This window comes from Eriocheir sinensis, chromosome 61 (assembly GCF_024679095.1).
Source record: "Eriocheir sinensis breed Jianghai 21 chromosome 61, ASM2467909v1, whole genome shotgun sequence".
In the NCBI taxonomy this organism is placed as follows: domain Eukaryota; kingdom Metazoa; phylum Arthropoda; class Malacostraca; order Decapoda; family Varunidae; genus Eriocheir; species Eriocheir sinensis.
Genome location: NC_066569.1, coordinates 3,456,948 through 3,484,516, shown reverse-complemented (window position 1 = coordinate 3,484,516; position 27,569 = coordinate 3,456,948). Strand labels below are relative to the sequence as shown.

The 27,569-nt window shown below is 41.5% G+C and overlaps 1 protein-coding gene across 2 annotated transcripts; it reads left to right on the top strand.

Annotated features, from left to right (window-relative positions):
* Positions 1-5,804: 5,804 nt before the first annotated feature.
* LOC126986159 (AFG3-like protein 2) lies at positions 5,805-27,569 on the top strand. Of its 2 annotated transcripts, XR_007739358.1 has the most exons (15): positions 5,805-6,022; positions 6,926-7,200; positions 8,550-8,720; positions 9,277-9,370; positions 12,268-12,433; positions 13,136-13,274; positions 14,982-15,100; positions 16,215-16,336; positions 17,533-17,686; positions 18,741-18,968; positions 20,392-20,618; positions 22,398-22,598; positions 23,427-23,621; positions 24,566-27,004; positions 27,125-27,569. XR_007739358.1 is itself a non-coding variant. In XM_050842060.1 (14 exons), exons 1-14 carry the CDS (start codon positions 5,936-5,938, stop codon positions 24,809-24,811), a joined length of 2,424 nt encoding a protein of 807 aa, XP_050698017.1. In that variant the 5' UTR covers positions 5,805-5,935; the 3' UTR covers positions 24,812-27,569. The 2 variants fall into 2 exon arrangements, 1 of the variants encoding a protein (XP_050698017.1); XM_050842060.1 differs by having other exon boundaries at positions 24,566-27,569.

Here is a 27,569-nt window from a genome sequence, read left to right as displayed (position 1 = left end):
TCCTCCTCCTCCTCCTCTCTCTCTCTCTCTCTCTCTCTCTCTCTCTCTCTCTCTCTCTCTCTCTCTCTCAGGGCACAAAGTATGTTTTATATTATGTGTGTTCGTTTGTGTGTTAGTGAGAGAGAGAGAGAGAGAGAGAGAGAGAGAGACAACGGGATAATTATTTTGTGATTATTATTATTATTATTATTATTATTATTATTATTATTATTATTATTATTATTATTACATCTTACTCAGTTATATCTTTAGTGCCAATTATCACAAACTATTTCACAATTATTATTACTATTATTATTATTATTATTATTATTATTATTATTATTATTATTATTATTATTACTATTGTTATTATTATTAGTTGTGTATTTTTGTAAATGCCACAAATCCCAGTGACTTCTCTTGTATTAAATTCTTGCTACAAACAGTAATTCTTGCAGTATTTTATTTTTCATCTCTTTACTGTATATTATTTTCTTTCATGAACAGAGTATGCATTTAATTTTTTCATCAACTTCTTTTCTTATAACATCATTCCCTCTTCCCGTCTTTCCGTCAACCAGTGAAAATGAGAACAAACAGGAAAATGTCAAAATACAATCATTTATACATATTCTTCACTATATTGTGTTAGCCGTGAAATAACGAAGACAATAACAAAAGGAAAATATCAAAATACAATAATTTATACATATTTTTCACTATATTTTGTAAGACCTGAAATAACGAAGACAATAACAAGGAAAATGTCAAAATACAATCATTTATACATATTCTTCACTATATTTTGTAAGCCGTGAAATAACGATGACGATAACAAGGAAAATGTCAAAATTCCAAGAAGAACCCATTTTTTATAAGTTTTTCTATCTTTTTTATATATATTCTTTGCTATAGATTTTGTAAGCCTTGAAATAGCGATTACGATAACAGAAGGAAAATGTTAAAATTCCAAGAAGAACCCATTTTTAATAAGTTTTTCTATCTTTTTTATATACATTCTTTGCTATAGATTTTGTAAGCCGTGAAATAACGATGACAATAACAGAAGGACAATGTCAAAATTCCAAGAAGAACCCATTTTTTATAAGTTTTTCTATCTTTTTTATATATATTCTTTGCTATAGATTTTGTAAGCCGTGAAATAGCGATGACGATAACAAAGGAAAATGTCAAAATTCCAAGAAGAACCCATTTTTTATAAGTTTTTCTATCTTTTTTATATATATTCTTTGCTATAGATTTTGTAAGCCGTGAAATAGCAATGACGATAACAAAGGAAAATGTCAAAATTCCAAGAAGAACCCATTTTTTTAAAGTTTTTCTATCTTTTTTATATATATATTCTTTGCTATAGATTTTGTAAGCCGTGAAATAGCGATGACGATAACAAAGGAAAATGTTAAAATTCCAAGAAGGAGAACCCATTTTTCATGAGTCTTTTTCTGTCTTATTTTATACATATTCTTCACTATAGATTTTGTGAACCCGGGAATAGCTTTGATAACAATAAAAACAGAAAAATGTTGAAAAATCTACCAAGAAGAATCCATTTTTTTCTATTTCCTATTTCTATTTCTATTTTTCTTTGTTTACAAGTCTTTTTTTTCTATTTTTTTTATAAACATTCTTTGCTATACTTTGTGAGCCTGCGAACAGCGATTACAATAACAAAAGGAAAATGTCGAAATACCAATAAGAATCCACTTTGTTATCTTTTTATACATATTCTTTTTCTATCTTTTTTATACATATTCTTCACTATAGATTTTGTAAACCCGGGAATAGCTTTGAGAACAATAAAAACAGAAAAATGTTGAAAAATGTACCAAGAAGAATCCATTTTTTCTATTTCCTATTTCTATTTCTATTTTTCATTTTTTACAAGTCTTTTTTCTATTTTTTTATAAACATTCTTTGCTATACTTTGTGAGCCTGGGAACAGCGATTACAGTAACAAAAGGAAAATGTCGAAATACCAAGAAAAGTCCATTTTTTATAAGCCCTTTTAAAATGTCAATATGCAAAGTAGAATCCATTTTTTATAAGTCGTTTCTTTCTAATTTTTTCATACATGTTCTTCGCTATAGATTTTATGAGCCCGGGAACAGCGATGACAATAACAAAAAGAAAATGTTGAAATACCAATAAGAATCCATTTTGTTATCTTTTAATACATATTCTTTTTCTATCTTTTTTATACATATTCTTCGCTATAGATTTTGTCAGCCAGGGAATAGCGTTGATGATTACAATATAAAGTGAAAAAAATGTCGAAATGTACCAAGAAGAATACATTTTTTTTTCTATTTCCTATTTCTATTTTTTCTATTTCCCATTTTTTACAAGTCCTTTCTTCTATCTTTTTTATCTATGTTCTTCGCTATAGATTTTGTGAGGCCGGGAACAGCGATGACAATAACAAAAGGAAAATGTCGAAATACCAATAAGAATCCATTTTGTTATCTTTTTATACATATTCTTTTTCTATCTTTTTTATACATATTCTTCACTATAGATTTTATGAGCCCGGGAACAGCGATGACAATAACAAAAGGAAAATGTCGAAATACCAATAAGAATCCATTTTGTTATCTTTTAATACATATTCTTTTTCTATCTTTTTTATACATATTCTTCGCTATAGATTTTGTGAGCCAGGGAACAGCGTTGATGATAACAATATACAAATAACTAGCATTGATATATATAATTGATTGTCTTACAGGTAAACAAGAAATAACAATGTTCGTTTCTCTATATAAAATAACAAACAGATTCTATGTACACTTGTTTTTTATTTAACATTATATATTGTAGGTTTAAGTTTATTTTTTTATTTTCCCTTCAAATAATAATGACAATAATAATGATGATAATAATAATGGTTAAGATAATGATTAACTTTGTATCTTAACGTTGGTTCTTCATAATGTGCCTTTCTAATTAATTTTCTATCTACATTTATTATTATTATTATTATTTTTAACTTATTTTATTGATGAATGAATGATAATAATGATGATGATGAAGAGAATGAAAGAAGAGGATGAATAAGAGAGAGATGGGGGAGTTTTTTCATCATTGTTATTATTATTATTATTATTATTATTATTATTATTATTATTATTATTATTATTATTACTTCCATTATTCTTACTATACTCTTGGATGGTTTAATCTGCGTGGTCCAACTTTGTACAGAATATATTTACTGCTTGTCACACACACACACACACACACACACACACACACACACACAGGCACACCAAATATTGCACAAATTGGACCAAATAATAAATAAATAAATACACAGTTAAATTACTAGCAACAAATCAGGTGAAATAAAAACAAGATAAATTAATGAAAACCCAAATTTGATCAGGAGATAAATTAATAAAAAAATAATATATGAATGGGAAATGGAGAATAAGTGTGTGCGTGTGTGTGTGTGTGTGTGTGTGTGTGTGTGGAGAAGGCATATCCACCCCTTTCTCCCCACCCCCTCCTCCTCCTCCCCATCACACACACACACACACACACACACACACACACACACGTACGCACACACACACACACTAACCCATAACTCTGTACATAGTCTTTCCTAACAAGCCTCTGGTAGTTAGCGCACACGCCACTCACACTGACCCCCGCCCCCCCCCCGCCCCCCCACCCACTGTATAGGCTCCTTTTGTACTTGTATAACTGACAAACAAACGTAGGTAACATGTGTTCGATACAGTAGTCATTGGAGAATTAAAACAAAAAAAATATTATAGTATGTGGTGTTTCATTCAACCTCGGCCGCCTATCCCACCGCTGCGCACCAGTGTATGATTTTTGACTTCTTAAAATCGTATCTTTAAACACACCGGCTCCTCAGTTTACAATTTTCACCTCTCGTAGACACTGCTGGGCTTTCCATGGACTGTTTTGTGATCCTAGTGATAGTTTAACACCGCGTATCCCACCGCTGCGCACCAGTTTATGATTTTGGGGTGATTTTTGACTTCTTAAAATCGTATCTTTAAACACACCGGCTCCTCAGTTTACCTATTTCACCTCTCGTAGACACTGCTGGGCTTCCCATGGACTGTTTAATGATCCTAATGATAGTTTAACACCGCGTATCCCACCGCTGCGCACCAGTGTATGATTTTTTTTTTTTACAATTTTATACTTAAAATCGTATCTTTAAACACACCGGCCCTTTAGTTCGCCTATTTGAAGAGCCTCTTGTATATACTGCTGGGCTTTCCATGGACTGTTTTGTGATCCTAGTGATAGTTTAACACCGCGTATCCCACCGCTGCGCACCAGTTTATGATTTTGGAGGTATTTTTGATGTCTTGAAATCGTATCTTTAAACACACCGGCTCCTCAGTTCACCCATTTGAAAAGCCTCGCGTGGACATTGTTGGGTTTTCCATAGACTGTTTTGTGATCCTAGTGATAGTTTAACACCGCGTATCCCATCGCTGTGCACCAGTTTTTTTTTATATATATTTTTGACTTCTTAAAATCGTATCTTTCAACACACCAGCTCCCCAGTTCACCTATTTGAAAAGCCTCGCGTAGACATTGCTGGGCTTTCCATGGACTGTTTTGTGATCCTAGTGATAGTTTAACACCGCGTATCCCACCGCTGCGCACCAGTGTATGGTTTTTTTTTTTGACATTTTTAACTTAAAAGGGTATCTTTTAACACACCGGCCTCTCGTATAAAGGTACTGCTGGGCTTTCAATGGACTGTTTTGTGATCCTAGTGATAGTTTAACACCGTGTATCCCACCGCTGCGCACCAGTGTATGTTTTTTTTTTTTGACATTTTTGACTTCTTAAAATCGTATCTTTTAACACACCGGCCTCTCGCATAAAGGTACTGCTGGGCTTTCAATGGAGTGTTTTGTGATCCTAGTGATAGCTTTACACGACTTCTGCACCATGGGCGGGAAAATCACCCATGAAAATCCGGTCTTGTGAAATTTATCTGTACTGGGAGCTCGATACTTTTAAAAATGAGCTTAAACCACATGGTCATATTCTTAGCAGCTTTCCTAACCTCATCCACCCACCCGATATTAGTAACCCATCTCAATACCCACTCATTCAACATTGGGTAGTTTGCCACGTGCCCGTATAGTCGGAGTTGGCGTTCACGGACTATACAGGTAATAGGCCTAGAATCAGTCACAGAGTAGATGAATCAGGCTCACGGAGTAGATGAATCAGGCTCACGGAGTAGATGAATCAGCCTCACGGAGTAGATGAATGGTTAGGGGCGTGTAGTTATATGCGCGTGGGCTCAGTGCTCATATCCGTGTCATCAATACTTGGGTCATCATCCGCTATTTATATTCCAGCGGTATTACATATGCGGACCCTCTAGCCACGCCGCTGTCATAAATAACTACGAATGGAGTCCAAATCAAAGGAGTCCGCCATCGAGTCCATTTTCTATGAGTTACACAATTTTATATAGGCCTAAGACTAAGGAAGATAGATGACGCAACAAAATAAAAATATCCAAATAATAACCCAAAACTGAATGGAATAGAAAAGTACTAAAAATGTATCGAAATAAGCCCAGAAATACAATAATAACGAGTGACGGACATTCATGACTATCACATTCTGAGCCTAAAACTAAACTAACAAGCACACAACAGGGAAAAAAAACACCAGCATTACAAGACAAAATCAACAGCAATACAGCATAGCAAAACACCAAGTACCTGGACCAGTAAACTTAGGAATGCAATAATATCGGTTTAGTAATCCCGTGCGAGGGGCGGAGAAGCATCATCATCGCCATCATCAGCGTGCCGGGTGGTGTTATGGCGACCAGCGGTGAGAGAGTGATGTAAGAGTGACCCGCGGCACACAGCACAGCAGCGTCCCGGAGTGTGGCACAGCAGGCACGGCACTCAGCATGGCGCACAGGCTGGTGGCGGCGGCGCGGCGGCTGGAGAGGCTGCTGCAGCGGGGCGTGCGGAGGGGCGCCCTGGATGCTGGATGGGTGAGGGGAAAGTTTAATTTTTCTCGGCAGCTTCTGTGACTCTGTGTGATTTCCTCCCTTTTGCTTTCCTTGTGTGATTTTCTTCGCCTGGTGGTTCACGAAGACCTGTGCTCGTGTCTTTCATCCTGGGTTTTCTGTCTTGTTGAGTAAAATGAATGTTCGCGATTTTTTTTGATTTACTTTTTTCTCCTCCACTTAACCCGTGTTTGATTCCCCACGGCCTGATCACGAGCTGGCCGCATTACCCCCACCAAGTGCCCTTACGATTAAAGTGTAATGCCAGAAGCTTAAATATGGAATTACACAAGATCACAAAAAAAAATATGTAACGGAGTGGGGAAGTCTAACGGTCAGAGGGAGACTCACTTAATTACTTATGATACTTCAACCTACTTTTGTGATCCTGTTCATATTCCATACTTAACTTAACCTTCTGGCGTTACAAATTCAAGGCACATTACTCAGTCTCCGGGAACTGTTCCATGGTAAAGGGGGGACAGAAACTACTCCTTGTCAGTGAAAGTCCCAGCTTGAGTGTGGGTTGAACCTCAGCCTGACAGGGGAGAGTTTTAACCACTGTGTATGTGTTTTAAGACAGCCATGTTCATTGTTACATCATATTAGGTGGTGTTGTATAAAGTCTGGGAAGATTGAATTAGAGGTTAAATTGAATTGATTAAATACTAGGATATGTTGTAAAGAAAGGGGCCAGGCTCTGTGTGGGTTAGGTTGTAAAAATTGAAATAAGTTTACTTATTTGCTTGTTGCATAATGTCAAGCAGAGTTGCATAAGGTCTAGGAAGATCAGGTTAGAAGTTAGATTTGACGTGAATGGAATGCCAGATTATGTACTAATGCAACTCTTCCCCCCCCCCCCCCCCTCCTCCATTCCTCACCTCCCAGGTTGGGCAGCAGCTGTCGAGGATGGAGTCCCCCCACAGCCCCTCTCTGATGCAGCATTGGTACCAGCTCTGCCAGAAACCTCCTCGTGGCTTTGAGAAGTATTTCCGGGGCGGGGCATCGCAGGGCAAGGGGGCAGGGCAGAAGAAGGAGGCCGGGGCGTCGGGTGCGGGAAGTAATGCCCCGCCCCCGCCATCTTCCACCCAGAGCAAGGGGCCGCCCCCAACCCCGGGCCCCAAAGATCCATTCTCCATGAACTTGTTTGGCTCCAGCGGAAAGTGAGTTGTCTTTTCAGTTGCATTTGGTTAGGATTTGTTTGTTCTTGAGTTTGTTTACTTTTAACCCAGTAGCAGCAGGGATCTTGTTTCTTATTGGTCCCTCTAGGCGAGAAAAATGAGAAAATATCATCACTCGCCTAAACCATTTCATAATATATATCGAAGCATTTGTGATCAGATTATGTATCATCTATTTTTGGGGGGTTATATCATGGCACAAATTTGGCCCATCACTGCTACACGGTAAAACCACAAATTTGGCCCATCACTGCTACACGGTAAAACCACAAATTTGGCCCGTCACTGCTACTGGGTTAATTGACAAAAAGTTAAAAAAAAATATAGATTGGGCCAAAAGTAAAAATAGTGAGTTGGTGGAATGGTCGTTTTTGACTAAGATTGTATGATTTTATATTTTCTACGATTAGTTTCATCCATCTTTTTCTGTCATGCATGTTTTTGTGTGTGTAAATAAAAATAGATATTAAATAGAAGCATTACTTTCCACCCTTACCTATTGTCTCGTCTGCTGTTATTGGCATGGATTTGGCCTTCACTGGTAGCCTGGTAACATATAGTCCCAGGTCTTTCTCTGCCTCTTTTTTTTTCCTTTTTCAACAAAGGAGACAGCTCAAGGGCACAAAAAAAAAGCCCGCTACTCGCTGCTCCTAAAAAGAATCCAAGGAGGTGGCTGAAAGAGGGGTCAATTTCGGGAGGAGAGGTGTCCTGATACCCTCCTCTGTAGTGGATAATTAGATTATATGCTAATTTCTCTTTTCCCACGATCATCATTTTGGTTGGATTTTACATTTCCTCAACTCCTTTTCCTAATATTTGGCAAAAAGTAAGTTTCATATCATGTGTTAGTTTGTTTGTGCAATGAAGAATCTCCTATGTTTAATGGGAGAGAGATTTTGTGGTTCTTCTTATTAAATTACCTTTTCCTTTTTTGGCCAATTACATATTACCATTACTATTTCTCACTTAAATATTACAATTACTATTTCTCACTCTTAAATATTACAATTACTATTTCTCACTTAAATATTACAAATACTATTTCTCACTCTTAAATATTACAATTACTATTTCTCACTCTTAAATATTACAATTACTATTTCTCACTCTTAAATATTACAATTACTATTTCTCACTCTTAAATATTACCATTACTATTTCTCACTCTTAAAAATTACCATTACTATTTCTCACTCTTAAATATTACAATTACTATTTCTCACTCATAAATATTACCATTACTATTTTTCACTCTTAAATATTACAATTACTATTTCTCACTCTTAAATATTACTATCACAATTTCTCACTCATCCCCATATTCCTCTCAGGTCGGGGGGTGGTGGTGGGGGGCGTGGCGCAGGGAGCAAGCCGCTGGGCGAGGGTGGTGAGCGTGAGCGGTGGGTGGCGCTGGCAACACTGGCGGCGGTGGGCTTGCTGGGCGTGGCGGCGTACTACCAGATGAGCTACCGGGAGATCACATGGAAGGAGTTCTCGAAAAAGTACGTATAGGGTTGTTTTTTCTGCTCTTTTTATTTATTTAATTTTTTTTTTCATTCCTGTTTTTTTCGTTAATTTGTATTGTTCTCTTTCTGCTACGATAAATTCCAATCAATCAGTCAATTAGTATTTTTCTTGTGTGTCTATTTTTTCTTTAATTTGTATAGTTCTCCCTTTTGCCATGATCAACTTCAATCAATCAGTCAATTAGTTTTTTTCTTGTGCGTGTGGTATAGTTTGCTTTTTCTTTTTTGTTCTTTTATCTTTTTTCAACTACTATCGATCTTTTATTAGTACGATCGTGCATTCCTAATCGTTCAGTCAGTTAATCTTTTTTTGTTTTTGAGTGTTTCTGTGGGTGGGTATGTATGTGTGTGTGTGTGTGTGTGTGTGTGTGTGTGTGAGCAGGTGAGCTACAGAGATTACTTTATCGTGTGCGTATGTATCCACTTATATTTATGTGTTCTGCATAAAAACATAAACTACATAGAATCATTACTTTTCAATCTTATCTACCTATTTCACCAAACTTCATAATTACTTACCTGTTGCCTGCAGTTACCTGGCCAAGGGCATCGTTGAGAAGCTGGAGGTGATCAACAAGAAGTGGGTGCGTGTGAAGCTGATGCCGGGGAACCAGGTGGAGGGTGCGGTGAGTGGACGGGACTGGTTATGTATTTGCAGGGCCGAGTCAAGTTCATAATATCCCAAATTTTCTCAGTTCATGTCATCATCATCTCCTTCTTTTGACCTGCAACGCTTTGTATCGCTTCTTAGGTCCTCCTCCTCAACACTTCTATACTTCGGGACTGGTTATGTATTTACAGGGCCGAGTCAAGTTCATAATATCCCTAATTTTCTCAGTTCATGTCATCTTCTTCTTCTTTTGACCTGTAATTCTTTGTATCGCTTCTTAGGTCCTCCTTCTCAAAACTTCTATACTTCGGGATTGGTTATGTATTTACAGGGCCGAGTCAAATTCATAATATCCCAAATTTTCTCAGTTCATGTCATCTCCTTCTTTTGACCTGTAACGCTTTGTATTGCTTCTTAGGTCCTCCTTCTCAACACTTCTAAACTTCGGGACTGGTTATGTATTTACAGGCCTGAGTCAAGTTCATAATATCCCAAATTTTCTCAGTTCATGTCATCTTCTCCTTCTTTTGACACAGCTTTGTATCGCTTCTTAGGTCCTCCTTCTCAACACTTCTAAACTTCGGGACTGGTTATGTATTTACAGGGCCGAGTCAAGTTCATAATATCCCTAATTTTCTCAGTTCATGTCATCTCCTTCTTTTGACCTGTAACGCTTTGTGGTCGGCATTATAAGACACTTTCGATTCTCACATCAGCTATTTCTAAAGGTCAAAGAGGGGGTCAGTCAGGTTCTAATGAGTGTTTCTTCAGGTTCACGGTACAGAGAAAGGGTCATACTACCACCAGGGTCATAAAACTACCCCTGGAAATGCCCACAACTCCTACGAAAGCCTTGTCAAATTTGTGTTCATAGGTGACAAAATGTTTAATAATACGGCTCTTTATCGCTTCTTAGGTCCTCCTTCTTAGCACGGGGGCTTCGTGGTGCAGTGGTTAGCACACTTGGCTCACAACCGAGAGAGCCCGGGTTCGATTCCCGGGTGAAGTGGAAAAATTTGGGCGGCTTTTCCGATACCCTTTGCCCTCGTCCACCCAGCAGTGAATGGGTACCAGGTATTAATCGGGGGTTGTGTCCCGTCTCCTGGGATCTGTTCCCTTTTATAATTCCTTCCCCCTCCTGTCTCTCCGGCATATGACCACAGATGTTGCGCCGACTAAACCAAACTTTCCAACTTTTTCCTTCTCAACACTTCTATACTTCACAACATGCACTCAGTTCTTGGTTCTTGAAATTTGTGTTTGTATAGCACAGGTTTTTCCTCTCTTTCCTTTGATTCGTTTATGACATTTCACTCTTGCAATTGTCATTCTTTATCTACCTCTCTGTGCTACTTGACTCTCGCTACACTCACTATAGTCTGACGCAAGTATGGGCAGGTTTGGTGTGGCCTGAACCTCCCCACAGCCCTGCCACATCACCACTAATGCATCCCTCTCTCCCTCATATGTCATCCATGTACTATTTGAAATTATGTATCAGTCATTCTGCATCAAGACACCTCTCCACCCGAAATTGACCTCTCTTTTGGCTACTCTTTACTTTTTACTTTTGTGGGAGCGGCGAGTAGCGGGCTTTTTTTTTTTGTATGCTTTTTGTTGCCCTTGAGTCGTATCCTTTGATGTAAAAAAAAAACAATAAATAAAAAAAAACATTAACCCATAAACTGCGCAATTAAGATTTGGGAATAGCTCCTGGGTGCGCAATAAATGGCAAAACAATTTTTAGTATTACAACACCCAAGAGAGACATGTTGACCACCAAATAGTGCAAAAAAAATAATAATAATTCACCTAATGTGGCAATGACGGCAGGATAAAGGTTGCGGATATGAGGCGACCTTGGGAGCACTGGTAGTGACGGGGTAGATAGGACGGTGGCAGAGGGAAGATGACACACGGCACAGTCACGTCTGAACATTCTCTTGCCACTAATTATTCATTCCAGTTACAACAAACAAAATATATCACAGGAAACATCACTTTGCAATTTCAATAATCAACCTCTTGCGCATCATTATCAAGAGGCCAGTCATTAGTCACACCAGCAATATTCTTGTCAAAGTTATGAATGTCTGGCACAAAATCTGATCCATCAGACCAGACGAACGGAGTATGCGTTGTCTCGCGTCTCTGAGGCTCCTGTTCTCCCTCTGCCTCCCCCTCCTCTCCCACACCAGCTGACACCCCTCCCTCACTCACTTCATTAGCTGAGTCTTCTCTTATACCCCCACTGTTGTTTTCCTCATCTTTCTGCCACTCTGAATCATCGGACAGTGATGATGGTGTCAGTGAGTGACTAGGCTAGCTAGTAACTTTCCGCACTGTTGGAGAGGCAGCGTGTCTGTGACCTTGAGCGCCAGAAGCATGCTCACGCTTGCCACGCTTCCTCAGACCAACTGAATCTGATGGTTGAACGCAATCTGAATCACTGTCTCTTTCAAATTTGTCTACTACAATCTTTCTCTTTACCAATACTTTCTTTTTACCCCCTCCCATGCCTCCCCCTCAGTCACGACCACAGGAGCCATATGAGACTGGTTGGCATCAGTAGATGACATAATTCTACTCTCCGTGGCTGCTAAAGAGCAACTAATATGACGATGGTGACAACATGGTGCGAAAGAGGGATGATGTTGCCACACGAGGTTCATTGGAATATACTTTGGCATTGCGGGAAATATAAATATTCACCTTGGAACATGCGTCATCTTAAGATGTCTGGCGCAGTCTAACTCATAGCGTCTTGAGATGTCTGGCGCAGTTTACGGGTTAAATCAGACTTGGCAGCACTATGGCCGGGGAAGTACTTGAGCGTCACCCCCAAAAACTGACTTAATATCTGAGTCCGAGTATGATCCATCCACTACATCTCTTCCGCCCCTCCACCCCCAGACCACCCTATGGTTCAGCATCGGCTCGGTGGACGCGTTTGAGCGGAACGTGGAGACGGCGCAGCTGGAGGCCGGCACGGAGCCCAGCAACTTCATCCCTGTGGTGTACAAGAACGAGCTGGAGGCGGCCACCTTCACCTCCTTCCTGCCCACACTGCTTATCATTGGTGGGTGTTGGGGTGGGGGCTTGAGGGGGGAAGGGGGGTGGGGGTGAGGGATGGGGGGTTGCTGGATTTTTACTTTTTATATATGTGTCAGATGTCACTAGTGTTTTACGTGTTTATTTATTCTTATATCTCGATCAAGGAAGCAGAGAGATAAAGAAAAAAATATTGTGAGGGGGGGTAGCATTCATTATCTTATTTATTTATTTATTTATGTTTGCAGTAAATGGGGCCGCTGTTGCTTAATTTAATTTGTTAGATTTTCATGTAATTCGATTTTCTTTACCTGTTATTTTTTTTCCCTCTCAATCAGTCAGTTCAAATGTCAGCCTCTGAATTGAAAAGTCTATAAATCTGAAAATATATAACTACAGAAACTCCAATCCTGTTATACCTCCTTGATCCTCTAATGTCAGCCTCTAAATTGAAAAGTCTATAAATCTGAAAATATATAACTACAGAAACTCCAATCCTGTGATACCTTCTTGATCTTCTAATGTCAGCCTCTAAATTGAAAAGTCTAGGAATCTGAAAATATATAACTACAAAAACTCCAATCCTGTTATACCTTCTTGATCCTATAATGTCAGCCTCTAAATTGAAAAGTCTATAAATCTGAAAATATATAACTACAAAACTCCAATCCTGTTATACCTTCTTGATCCTCTTATATAGTATTTGAACCTCTTCGTTGCCCCCACACAGGTTTTCTGATCTTCATGATGCGTCGGTCAGCCCAGATGATGGGTGGGTCGGGCGGCCGGCGTGGCGGGGGGCTGTTCGGCGGGGTGATGGAGTCCACCGCCAAGATGGTCAACCCAGCGGACATTGGGGTCAAGTTCCAGTGAGTTGAGTTGATGTTGTTTTGTTTGTTTTTGTCTCTATTTGTTGTTGTTTTCTTTTCTTTTGTTTCATATGTGTTCTTTCTTTCTGTCATTTCTCTCTTGTGTTTCTTTTCGTTGATATGTACTTTTTATTATTTTTCCTCCATTTCTTTCTATTTGTCCTCATTTCTTATTTCTTTTTTTTTTCTTCCTACTCTCATCCACGCTCTCTTCCACCTTGCCTCTTCCGTTCTTCCTTCCCTCTCCTGTTCTTGTTCCATTCTTTCCCTTTCTATTTTTCCTCTCCATTTCTCTCTATTTGTCTGTTTACATATCCATTCTTTCCTCATTTCTTATTTTTGTCTTTCTTTTGTTCTACTCTCATCCACACTCTTCCACCTTGCCTCTTTCGTTCTTCCTTCCTCTCCTGTTCTTGTTCCATTCTTTCCCTTTTTTTCTCGTTCATTCGCTCCTTCTGTCTTTATCTGTCTTCCTCACCCCTTCACCCTTAATCCCCAGTCCTGTTCTCTCCAATCTCCACCTTCATCCTCCATTCTCTCCCTCTCTTCCTCACCCCTTCACCCCTCATCCCCAGTCCTGTTCTCTCCAATCTCCACCTTCATCCTCCATTCTCTCCCTCTCTTCCTCACCCCTTCACCCCTAATCCCCAGTCCTGTTCTCTCCAATCTCCACCATCACCCTCCATTCTCTCTCTTTCTCACCCCTTCACCCCTCATCCCCAGTCCTGTTCTCTCCAATCTCCACCATCACCCTCCATTATCTCTCTTTCTCACCCCTTCACCCCTAATCCCCAGTCCTGTTCTCTCCAATCTCCACCTTCATCCTCCATTCTCTCCCTCTCTTTCTCACCCCTTCACCCCTAATCCCCAGTCCTGTTCTCTCCAATCTCCACCATCACCCTCCATTATCTCTCTTTCTCACCCCTTCACCCCTCATCCCCAGTCCTGTTCTCTCCAATCTCCACCTTCACCCTCCATTCTCTCCCTCTCTTCCTCACCCCTTCACCCCTAATCCCCAGTCCTGTTCTCTCCAATCTCCACCTTCATCCTCCATTCTCTCCCTCTCTTCCTCACCCCTTCACCCCTCATCCCCAGTCCTGTTCTCTCCAATCTCCACCTTCACCCTCCATTCTCTCCCTCTCTTTCTCACCCCTTCACCCCTAATCCCCAGTCCTGTTCTCTCCAATCTACACCTTCACCCTCCATTCTCTCCCTCTCTTCCTCACCCCTTCACCCCTCATCCCCAGTCCTGTTCTCTCCAATCTCCACCTTCACCCTCCATTCTCTCTCTTCCTCACCCCTTCACCCCTCATCCCCAGTCCTGTTCTCTCCAATCTCCACCTTCACCCTCCATTCTCTCCCTCTCTTTCTCACCCCTTCACCCTTCATCCCCAGTCCTGTTCTCTCCTCTCCAATCTCCACTTTCACCCTCCATTCTCTCTCTTCCTCACCCCTTCACCCCTCATCCCCACTCCTGTTCTCTCCAATCTCCACCTTCACCCTCCATTCTCTCTCTTCCTCATCCCTTCACCCCTCATCCCCAGTCCTGTTCTCTCCAATCTCCACCTTCATCCTCCATTCTCTCCCTCTCTCACCCCTTCACCCCTCATCCCCACTCCTGTTCTCTCCTCTCCAACCCACACCACCCTTCCATTCTCTCCCTCCCCCCTCCTCCCTCTCCGTCTCACACACTCCAAACTTCCGCAGGGACGTGGCAGGCTGCGAGGAGGCCAAGGTTGAGATCATGGAGTTCGTCAACTTCCTCAAGAACCCCCAGCAGTACACCGAGCTGGGCGCCAAGATTCCCAAGGGGGCCATCCTCACAGGTGGGTACTGGGGGGACTGGGGGACTGACTGGGTGTTTGGGTGACTGAATGGCTGTTTGGGTGTGTGAGTGATAGAATGGCTGGTTGAATATATGATCTGATAACTGTATGGCAGATTAACCAGCTAACTAACATGGGGACTCTTGGGTGACTGACTGGTTGTTTGGGTTGCTGAATGGCTGTTTGGGTGGTTATGGGACTATGTTTGGGTGAGTGATAGAATACTGACTGGTTGAATATATGGTCTGATAACTGTATGGCAGATTAACCAGCTAACTAACTAACAGGGGGACTCTTGGGTGACTGGGTGACTGACTGGTTGTTTGGGTGACTGAATGACTGTTTGGGTGGTTATGGGACTATGTATTGATTGGTTGAATATATGATCTGATAACTGTATGGCAGATTAACCAGCTAACTAACAGGGGGTACTGGGGGAATGGCAGACTAATGGGTGGGTGTTCGGATGACTGACCGGCTGTTTGTTTGTGTGGTTATGTGACTGGATTTTGGGGTGACTGGCTGACTGGGGTAGTTGAGTGATTGACTAAACGAATGCATGATCGGGTGGCTGTGGGACTGGATTTTTGGGGTGACTGTGTGTTCGAGTGACCGGATGTTTTGTGTGGTCGAGTGTCTGATTGACTAGATAAATATATGATTGGGTGTTTGGGTGACTGTTCTTGTGGGTGAGTGTATGGATGAGTGACTGAATGGATGAATGGCAAGATGGATGGTTATTAGCTTGGATGAAAAGATAGAATATTGACTGACTAACTTATCAACCATATAGGAGATTAACCAACTAACTGACTAACTTATCAACCATATAGGAGATTAACCAACTAACTTATCAACCATATAGGAGATTAACCAACTAACTTATCAACCATATAGGAGATTAACCAACTAACTTATCAACCATATAGGAGATTAACCAACTAACTTATCAACCATATAGGAGATTAACCAACTAACTGACTATCTTATCAACCATATAGGAGATTAACCAAGTAACTTATCAACCATATAGGAGATTAACCAACTAACTTACAAACTAAAATCCCCATCACCCACCCATCACCCCCTCACCTCCTTCTCTTCCCCTTTGCAGGCCCCCCAGGCACAGGCAAGACCCTCCTCGCTAAAGCCACCAGCGGGGAAGCCAATGTCCCCTTCATCTATGTGTCTGGCTCGGAGTTCCTGGAGATGTTCGTCGGTGTGGGGCCGTCCAGGGTGAGTGTGTGTGTGTGTGTGTGGGGGGCGGTAGTGGTGGTGGTATAGTATTGACATGGGGAAGAAGTGAGGTTAATGGGGTCTTGGCTATTGGGGATTGTTCTAGTGGGATTTGGGATTCATGGGGTAGTGGTGGTGGATGTATTAGGGTTTGGGGAAATGATTAAAGGTCCATATTCCCTCTCCTACTTTCTCTTCCCATATGCTATCCATCCTTCTCTCTCTCTCTCTCTCTCTCTCTCTCTCTCTCTCTCTCTCTCTCTCTCTCTCTCTCTCTCTCTCTCTCTCTCTCTCTCTCTCTCTCTCTCTCTCTCTCTCTCTCTCTCTCTCTCTCTCTCTCTCTCTCTCTCTCTCTCTCTCTCTCTCTCTCTCTCTCTCTCTCTCTCTCTCTCTCTCTCTCTCTCTCTCTCTCTCTCTCTCTCTCTCTCTCTCTCTCTCTCTCTCTCTCTCTCTCTCTCTCTCTCTCTCTCTCTCTCTCTCTCTCTCTCTCTCTCTCTCTCTCTCTCTCTCTCTCTCTCTCTCTCTCTCTCTCTCTCTCTCTCTCTCTCTCTCTCTCTCTCTCTCTCTCTCTCTCTCTCTCTCTCTCTCTCTCTCTCTCTCTCTCTCTCTCTCTCTCTCTCTCTCTCTCTCTCTCTCTCTCTCTCTCTCTCTCTCTCTCTCTCTCTCTCTCTCTCTCTATCTCTCTCTCTCTCTCTCTCTCTCTCTCTCTCTCTCTCTCTCTCTCTCTCTCTCTCTCTCTCTCTCTCTCTCTCTCTCTCTCTCCTTCTGTCTCACACTCCTTTCCCCCTTCACCCTCCCATTCCCTCCACTCTCCCTCCCTCTCTTCCTCCGTCCCTCCTTCCTTCTGTCTCACACTCCTTTCCCCCTTCACCCTCCCATTCCCTCCACTCTCCCTCCCTCTCTTCCTCCTTCACTCCTTCCATCTGTCTCACACCTCCTTCCCCCTTCACCCTCCCATTCCCTCCACTCTCCCTCCCTCTCTTCCTCCTTCCCTCCTTCCTTCTGTCTCACACACCCTTCCCCCTTCACCCTCTCATTCCCTCCATAGCAGAGAAATTGACAATATGAAAATAATAAAAAAAAGCAGTTATATTTTCCTCTACTAACGTAACCATTTCTCTCATCCCCCCTCCACTCATACACTTACTTACTTACGCCCCTCTCCCCCCTACACACACGTACACACAAACACACAGGTAAGGGACATGTTCGCAATGGCCCGCAAGAATGCCCCGTGCATCCTGTTCGTGGACGAGATTGACGCGGTGGGGCGGAAGAGGGGCGGCCGGTCCTTTGGCGGCCACTCGGAGCAGGAGAACACCCTCAATCAGCTGCTGGTGGAGATGGACGGTAAGTGTGGCGGTGGGGGGGAGGTGGTGCCGGGGGGGGGGCTACAAAGGGAAGGGCAATTGAGTAGCGGGCTTTTTTTTTTTTTTTTACATTTGTTCCCTTTTTTTTTATGCCCTTGAACTGACTCCTCTGCTGTAAAAATAAATAAATAAATAGTCAGCCAGTCACTTATCCACACGGTCATTCACTTAATTAGTCAGGCACTCAGCCACTTACGAGACCCATTCACTCACCCACTCTTGAAGCTTGGTGGTGTGTGGTGATGCATAGAGGCAACCATTTTTGAATTATATTGCTATTTTCTTATTTATCTTTAATTTTTTATTGCTATTTTCTTATTTATTTTCATTTTTTATCTTTATTTTTTTATTATTGCTATTTTCTTATTTATCTTGAATTTTTTATTGCTAATTTCTTATTTATTTTCATTTTTTATCTTTATTTTTTATTATTGCTATTTTCTTATTTATTTTTATTATTGCTATTTTCTTATTTATTTTTATTATTGCCATTTTCCTATTTATTTTTTTATTTATCTATTTTTTATTGCTATTTTCTTATTTATTTATATTACTTATCTTTATTTTTATTGCTATTTTCTCATTTTTATTATTGCTATTTTCTTATTTATTTTTATTATTGGTATTTTCTTATTTATTTTTATTACTTATCTTCATTTTTTCATATTATTTTTATTTTCCTATTAATTTCCTTTTCTTCCCCCCCCCCCAACACCACCTCCGTCAACTCCACCACCCTCAAATCCACCACCGTCAACTCCACCACCATCAACACCACCACCGTCAACTCCACCACCATCAACACCACCACCGTCAACTCCACCACCATCAATTCCACCACCATCAACACCACCACCACCGTCAACACCACCACCATCAACACCACCACCACCGTCAAACACCACCACCATCAACACCACCACCACCGTCAACTCCACCACCATCAACACCATCACCGTCAACTCCACCACCATCAATTCCACCACCATCAACACCACCACCACCGTCAAACACCACCACCATCAACACCACAGGCTTCAACACCACCTCGAACGTTGTGGTGCTGGCCGCTACCAACCGCGTGGATATCCTGGACAAGGCGCTTCTGAGGCCGGGGCGCTTCGACAGGCAGATCTTCGTGCCGCCCCCGGACATCAAGGGCCGCGCGTCCATCTTCAAGGTGCATCTCGGCCCCCTCAAGACCCAGCTGGAGAAGAACGATCTGGCGAGGAAGATGGCCGCCCTCACCCCTGGCTTCACTGGTGGGTAGGGGGTAGGGGAGGAAGGGGGGCTTGTGTTTTGTTCTCCTTTGTTCCAATTTCTTCTCTGTCTTGTACTGTTTTGTTCTGTATGTGTTTCTTAATATACACACCCCTGGCTTCACTGGTGGGTAGGGGGGTGTAAGGGAGGAAGGGGGGGCTGTGTTTTACCTGTTTTTCTTTCTTCTTTGTCTTGTTTTGCTCTCCTTTGCTTGCTCCTCTTCCTTCTCTGTCTGTCGTCTGTTGTTTTGTTCTGTATGTGTTTCTTGATATGAGCACCCCTGGCTTCACTGGTGGGTAGGGGGTGTAAGGGAGGAAGGGGAGCTGTGTTTTACCTGTTTTTCTTTCTTCTTTGTCTTGTTCTCCTTCACTTGCTCCTCTTCCTTCTCTGCTTGCTGTCTGTTGTTTTGTTCTGTACGCATTTCTTGATATACACACCCCTGGCTTCACTGGTGGGTAGGGGGTGTAAGGGAGGAACGGGGGGGCTGTGTTTTACCTGTTTTTCTTTCTTCTTTGTCTTGTTTGCTCTCCTTTGCTTGCTCCTCTTCCTTCTCTGCTTGCTGTCTGTTGTTTTGTTCTGTACATGTTTCTTGATATCTCTTCTTTCCTCCTCTGTTCTGTTTCTTCTTTGTCTTGTTTTGTTCTCCTTTGCTTGTTCCTCTTCCTTCTCTGCTTGCTGTCTGTTGTTTTGTTCTGTACGTGTTTCTTGATATCTCTTCTTTCCTCCTCTGTTCTGTTTCTTCTTTGTCTTGTTTTGTTCTCCTTTGCTTGTTCCTATTTCTTCTCTGTCTTTATTGTTTTGTTTTGTTGTGTATGTGTTTCTTGATATTAATTCTTCCCTCTATCTGTTTCCCTTTCCTCACTTTTCCTCTAGTCTCCTTTTATGCTTCTTTATTTTTATTCTCTCTCTCTCTCTCAGCTCTTTCTCCAAACCAGTCTTTCTTCCTCAGTGCAAAATACAGATAGACAAAGACTGCACACCTGTATTCTCCTTTTCTGCCTCAGTTTTATGCTTCCTTATTTGTGTACTTTCTCTTTCTCAGCTCTTTCTCCAAACCAGTCTTTCTTCCTCAGTGCATAATATACGTAGACAAAGAAGAATGGCCACCTGTATTCTCCTTTTATGCTTCCTTATTTTTATACTTTCTCTCTCTCAACTCTTTCTCCAAACCAGTCTTTCTTCCTCAGTGCATTATATAGATAGACAAAGGAGAATGGCCACCTTCATCCTCCTTTTATCCATATTTTCGTACTTTCTCTCTCAACTCTTTCTCCAAACTAGTTCTTTTTTCCTCAGTGCAAAATATAAATAGACAAAAAAGAGTTGAAAGAAAAGTGAGAATGAAATCGAGGTAAAAATCATATCAAATTCCCTGACTTATTTTTCTCCCTTCTTTTCATAAACGCAACGAACCACCCCCACCAGGCGCGGACATCAGCAACGTGTGCAACGAGGCCGCGCTGATTGCCGCCCGTGACGCCGAGTCGCACATAATAATGAAGCACTTCGAGGCGGCCATCGAGCGCGTGGTGGCCGGCATGGAGAAAAAAACCAACGTGCTCCAGCCAGCCGAGAAGAAGACCGTCGCCTTCCACGAGGCCGGGCACGCTGTCTGTGGATGGTTCCTGGAGCACGCCGACCCCCTGCTAAAGGTGAGGGTGGTTTAGGGGGGTTGTGGGGTGGGGTAGGGAAGGGAGAGTAAGGTTAGGTTAGGTTAGGAAGGGCTGGGTGTAAGGAATGAGGTTAGGGAATGGGGAATAGAGGTTAGGACTAGTTTAGGAAGGTGGAAGGCTAGGGGGTTGTGGGGTAGGGTAGGAAAAGGAGAGTAAGGTTAGGTTAGGTTACAAAGGGCTGGGTGTAAGGAATGAGGTTAGGGAATGGGGAAGAGAAATCAGACGAGTTTAGGAAGGGATAGGGTAGGAAGGTGGGAGGCTAGGGGGGTTGTGGGGTAGGGTAGGAAAATGGAGAGTAAGGTTAGGTTAGGTTAGGAAGGGCTGGGTGTAAGGAATAAGGTCAGGGAATGGGGAAGATAAGTCAGACGAGTTTAGGAAGGGATAGGGTGGGAAGGCGGGAGGCTAGGGGGTGTTGTGGGCATAGCTGGGCACGATAACAGAAAACCTTATTCCCGATAACCGATAACTGATAATGAAAAACCTTAACGGTGATAACCGATATTCGTTAACTGGAGACACAAATATAGGCGATAACCGATAACCGATACCCGATATAAATCCACAAATCCGATACTAGCTAGCGATAAGTCCGATAGGCGAAAACGATACTATATTGATATTTCAAATAAAAAACATAGATGAATTCAAATTTTCATTATCTGTATTTTAGAAAACTCACAAAACCTGAAAACCACACGTTGGCATGTACCTCTGGACGGTAATACTAGAAACGCCTGAACCGGTGTTGTGTTATTTGGCGTCCCCACCGTCAAAAGCTGGCGATTTTGTTTACAAACACTGGTCTCTCGTGAACTGCGCATGCTCAGACCAGCAAGCGTAGACCTGTACAGTCTCACAAAGCTTTTAAACCGTAATTAAGAGTTGCTGGAAGGCTGAATCAGACATACAGTACCACTACCACCATCCTCGCTGTTTCTAGAACGACACTCTGTACGAGTTGTATTTTTATGTACAGAGTGTCGTTCTAGAAACAGCGTGGATGGTGGTACTGTATGTTTGATTCAGCTTTCCATGCTCAAAAAAGCTTTGTGAGACTGTTCTGAGCATGCGCTTTAATAACACCAAATAACACAACACAATACCATGGCATGCTCACAAACGAATATGGAATATCAAATTTGAGGCAGTGAATAATAATTTTTAGGGCAGAGTTAAATGATTTTTCTCTTTGATATATTGATTTTTTAGTGACATAAAAAAATAAGCTAGTGTTTTAATTTTGATGATCTAAGTATGAAATCTCTTCACCGAAGATATTTCATACCCCGATGTTTTTTCATACAACACCGGGCCACGCATGCGCAGTAGGGAGACAACCTTATTTTCTGAGAGGCGGAAAAAGTAGCGATTATCGCTAGTTTGCTTACGAAAGTAACGAAGATACTGATATATATTTAAATAAGTAGCGGATGGCCGATAACCCGATTTTGTTATCAGCGATAAAGTATCGCGATAACTTATCGCGATAACGCCCAGCTATGGTTGTGGGGTAGGGTAGGAAAATGGAGGGTAAGGTTAGGTTAGGTTGCAAAAGAGTACAAAATAAAACAACCCAAAATTGACCTCTCTTTCGGCCACTCTTTACTCTTGTCTGTTGTGGGAGCGGTGAGTAGCGGGCTTTTTAAAAAAAAAAATTTCTACTCTTTTTTTTTTTTCCTTGAGCCGTCTCCTTTGTCAAAAAATACCATACCCACAACACCCATCCCCATCTAACATTCCTCTTCCCCCTTTCCCCAGGTGTCCATCATCCCCAGGGGCAAAGGTCTCGGGTATGCCCAGTACCTCCCCAAGGAGCAGTTTCTCTTCACCCAGGAGCAGCTCTTCGACCGGATGTGTGTCATGTTGGGCGGGCGTGCGTCGGAGAGTATCTTCTTCGGCGCCGTGACCACCGGGGCACAGGACGACCTCAGCAAAGTGACCCGCTCTGCACAGGCCCAGGTGAGGTCAAGGGGTCATGTGATGGTGGGTGGAAGGGTGGAGATTGAGTGGATGGAAGGATGCATGAGTGGAAATGGTGCAAGGGTGAAGGGAAAGAAATGGAAGGGTGGAATGGATGATGGAAGGGCAGAGGGAGGAAATGTATGATAAAGGAAGAGTTAGAATGAATGAAGGAAGGGTGAAGGAAGAAGGAAAGAAATGGAAGGGTGGAATGGATGATGGAAGGGCAGAGGGAGGAAATGTATGATAAAGGAAGAGTTAGAATGAATGAAGGAATGGTGAAGGAAGAAGGAAAGAAATGGAAGGGTGGAAGGGTGAAGGATGATTGAAGGATGGAGGGATAGGAAGGAAGGAAGGAAGGAAGGGAGGAAATGCACGATAAAGGAAGAGTTAGAAGGAATGAAGGAATGGTGAAGGAAGAAGAAAGGAAATTGAATGAAGGTTAAGAAAAAGAAGAGTGAAAAAAATGAAGGAAAAGGATAAAAAGAGAAAAAGGAGGAAGGGTGGGATGGTGAAGGATGATTGAAGGGTTGAGAGAGAGGAAGGAAGGGAGGGAGGAAAAGTATGATAAAGGAAGGAAGAAGAAAAGGAGTGGAAGAAAGTTTAAAAAAAAAAAAGAAGAGTGAAAAAAAAGGAAAAAGAATGAAAAAACTTGAAAAAAAAGAAGGAAGAGGAAAAGAAATTGAAGGAAGTTTAACAAAGAGTGAAAAAAGAATGAAAAAGTAAAATAAAAGGAAGAAATCGAAATAGACAAACACACACTTTCCACACTAAACCAACATTCTGAACCCCCTCTAACCCTCCCCCCCTCTTTGACCCCCCTCCCAGATCGTGCAGTACGGCATGAACGAACGTATCGGACTGCGTGTGTACCAACTGCCCGAGCCCGGTGAGATGACCATGCAGAAGCCCTACAGCGAGGCCACAGCCGGGGCAATCGACGAGGAGGTGAAGGGCCTCATCGACAGAGCCTACACCAGGACCATGAACCTGCTGAAGGAGAAGAAGGAGTGCGTTCAGAAGGTGAGGAGGAGGAGGAGAGAGGGTAGGAGGGTGTTTTGAGTTAGGGCACAAAGGGAAGGAGGGGCAGAGAACATGTATTTTTGTGAGTAATAATGATGTTTTGGGAGTAGTAGTAGTAGTAGTAGTAGCAGTATTAGTAGTAGTTGTGGTAGTAGTAGTAGTAGTAGTAGTAGTAGTAGTAGTAGTAGTTGTTACGTAAATCATATCATAATGTTATTCTTCTCCCTTCTGCCCTTCCTTTCCTACCCTTCCTCCTCTTCCTCTTCCTCCTCCACTCCTCCCTTCCCTTTCCTCCTCCTCCACTCCTCCCTTTCCTCCTCCTCCTCCTCCTGTCCACTCTCCTGACTTCCCATCCTTCCTTACCCTTCTCCTCCTCCTCTTCCTCCTCCTCTTCCTCAATTTCCCCTACCTCTCCTTCCTCTCCCTTCCTTCCTTACCCTTCTCCTCCTCCTCTTCCTCAATTTCCCCTACCTCTCCCTTCCTTCCTTACCCTTCCTTCCTTACCCTTCTCCTCCTCCTCTTCCTCAATTTCCCCTACCTCTCCTTCCTTACCCTTCCTTCCTTACCCTTCTCCTCCTCCTCTTCCTCAATTTCCCCTACCTCTCCTTCCTCTCCCTTCCTTCCTTACCCTTCTCCTCCTCCTCTTCCTCAATTTCCCCTACCTCTCCCTTCCTTCCTTACCCTTCCTTCCTTACCCTTCTCCTCCTCCTCTTCCTCAATTTCCCCTACCTCTCCTTCCTTACCCTTCTCCTCCTCCTCCTCTTCCTCAATTTCCCCTACCTCTCCTTCCTTACCCTACTTTCCTTACCCTTCTCCTCTTCCTCAATTTCCCCTACCTCTCCTTCCTGTCCCATCCTTCCCTACCCTTTCTCCTCCTATCCTACCTCTTCCATGTCCATTCCCACCCCCCCATTCCCTCACCCGCCATCCCCCCCACACCCCAGGTCGCAGAAAGACTCCTGGAGCGCGAGATTCTGAGTCGCGAGGATATGATTGAACTCCTTGGCCCACGCCCCTTCAAGGAAAAATCGACGTACGAGGAGTTTGTGGAGGGCACCGGCAGCTTCGAGGAGGACACCAGCCTGCCCGAGGGACTGAAGGATTGGAACAAGGCCAGGGAGGAGCCGAAGGATAAGAAGGAGGGGAAGGATGCGGGGAAGGATGTCAAGAAAGATGGGCCTGCTAGCTAGTGGAAGGATGAGGAAGAGGAAGGATTTTTAAGAGTAGGAGGATAAGAAGACTGCAAGAAAGAAGAAGAGGAAAGGAAAGAAGAGGAAAGAAGGATGTAGGGAAGGATGGGCCTGCTAGCTAGTGGAAGGAGGAGGAAGAGGAAGGATTTTTAAGAGTAGAAGAAGAGGAAGAAAGCAAGAAAGAGGTTTAAGAAGAGAAATGTAATAACAGAAGAAGAGGAAAGAAGAAATGATGAAAAATGGATGAATAAGAAAAGAGGAGTAAATAGAAATTGATGATGAAAGAAGAAGAAGGGAAGGAAAGGAAGAAAGGATATAGAGAGGAAGAAAATGGCACAAATAAATAGAAAAAATAAAAAAGAAAGGAAGAATAAGGAAAGAAGATAGGGCATAGCAGAAGAAAGGAAGGAAGGAAGGAAGAGACTGAAAGAGGAAAGAAAGAAAGGAAGAGAGAGATGAATGAAGGAAGAATGGAAGAAGGAATAGAGACAAGGATAGACTATATAGGAAGGAGAAAAGAAAGAAGGAAGGAAGAGAAAGAAAGAAGGAAGGAAGGAAGAGAGGGAGAGATGAATGAAGGAAGAATGGAAGAAGGAATAGAGACAAGGATAGACTATAGGAAGGAGAGGAGAAAGAAGGAAGGAAGGAAGAGAAAGAAAGAAGGAAGGAAGGAAGGATAAAAAAAGGTTAGATTATCATTGTTTTTGTTGTTTTTGTTGATTGCTTTCTTTGTTTAGTTAGAAGGTTGTTTAGATTATTATTATTATTATTATTATTATTATTATTATTATTATTATTGATGTGAATGGCCATGTGTGTCTTCTGCTTTTTCTTCTTCTTTTTTTCTTCCTTTTCTTTCATTCTTATTTTTCTTTGTCTTCTTTTTTCCTCTTCTTCTTTTTCTTTGTATTTTTTCTTGTTTGTCTTCTGTTATTTTTATTTTTATTTGTCTTTTTTCTTCTTTTTCTTCCTCATTTTCTTTTCTTTTATTCTTATTTTTCTTTGTCTTCTTTTTCTTCCTCTTTGTCTTCTTGTTTGTCTTCTGCTATTCTTATTTTTTGTCTTTTTTTCCTCTTTCTTCTGCTTTTCTTCTTTTCCTTTTCTTTCATTTTTCTTTGTCTTATTTTTTCCTCTTTTTCTTCTTTGTCTTCTTCTTCTTCTTCTTGTCATTCTTTCTTCTTTGATTTTCTTATGAATTTATTATTATTATTTTTTTTTACTTTTGTTTCTCTCTTATCTTTCCTCCTCCTCTTCCTCCTTTTTTTTTAACTTATTCTTCATTTATTTAACTTCTCCTTCTTCTCCTCCTTCTCTTCCTTCCTTCCTTCCTTCCTTCCTTTCTCTCATTCATAGTTTTCCTGTTAACCTTCCTTCTCCTCCTTCATGGTAATTTTCCTTCTTCTTCATCTTCTCTTCCTTCCTTCCTTCCTTCCTTCCTTCCTTCCTTCCTTCCTTCCTTCCTTCCTTTCTCTCATTCATAGCTTTCCTGTTAACCTTCCTTCTCCTCCTCTTTTTCATGCAAATTTTCCTTCTTCTTCCTTCCTTCCTTCCTTCCTTCCTTCCTTCCCTCCTTCCTTCCTTCCTTTCTCTCATTTATAGCTTTCCTGTTAACCTTCCTTCTCCTCCTTCATGCAAATTTTCCTTCTTCTTCTTCTTCTCTTCCTTCCTTCCTTCCTTCCTTCCTTCCTTTCTCTCATTCATAGTTTTCCTGTTAACCTTCATTCTCCTCCTTCATGCTAATTTTCCCTCTTCTTCTTCTTCTTCTTCTTCTTCTGTTTGGTTAAGTGAGGAAGCAAATAGGAAGGAAGGCATGTGTGTGTGTGTGTGTGTGTGTGTGTGTGTGTGTGTGTTAGAGAGAGACTAGGTTAAGGTCAAGAGAGAGAGAGAGAGAGAGAGAGAGAGAGAGAGAGAGAGAGAGAGAGAGAGACCTTATATATTACAGAAGAAAGGAAAAACATCGATAAATAAATAAAAGAAAGAAGTGAAGAAGAATTAAAAGAAGAGGAAAAGAAGTTGAAGAAAAAACATTGAAGAAAAAGGATGAAAAAGAAAACAGCCAAAAAAAAATATCATAACAGGAAAAAAAAACTAGAAAAAAATAAGAAAAAAAGGAGGAAAGAAAATGAAAAAAAGAGAAGCAGAGAGAAAAAAGAAAAAGAGAAGGAAAAATCATTAACAGGAAGAAGAAAAAAAGTAAAAAATTAGAAAAAGAAAATGAAAAAATAAGAAAAAAAGGAGGAAAGAAAATGAAAAAAGAGAAGCAGAGAGAAAAAAGAAAGAAGAAAAAATCATTAACAGGAAGAAGAAAAAAAGTGAAAAATTAGAAAAAGAAAATGAAAAAATAAGAAAAAAAGGAGGAAACAAAATGAAAAAAGAGAAGCAGAGAGAGAAAAAAAGAAAAAAAAGAAAGAAATATAGAAAACAAACAAGCAAATAAATGTAATAGTTCACATATTTATTACTCCAACTATTATTATTATTATTATTATTATCATCATTATAATCATTAGTTCTGCCCACCTTGTTTTGCGGCAGCCTGTAAATAGTGTATGTATGTAAATGTAAAAAAATATGTCTGTTAGTCGCCCCTTAACTTACACAAAGAGATAGAAAGAAAATGGGGTAAAAATATAATAGAAAATTGACTTGGGTGCTGGGAGGAAGAGCGGCCCCCCTTAAGGAAGACTAACCCCTGGCGCACAGTGTTGCCAGTTTGTTTTGTAATGTTATCCTCTGAGGCAACACGCGCTTATTGTAA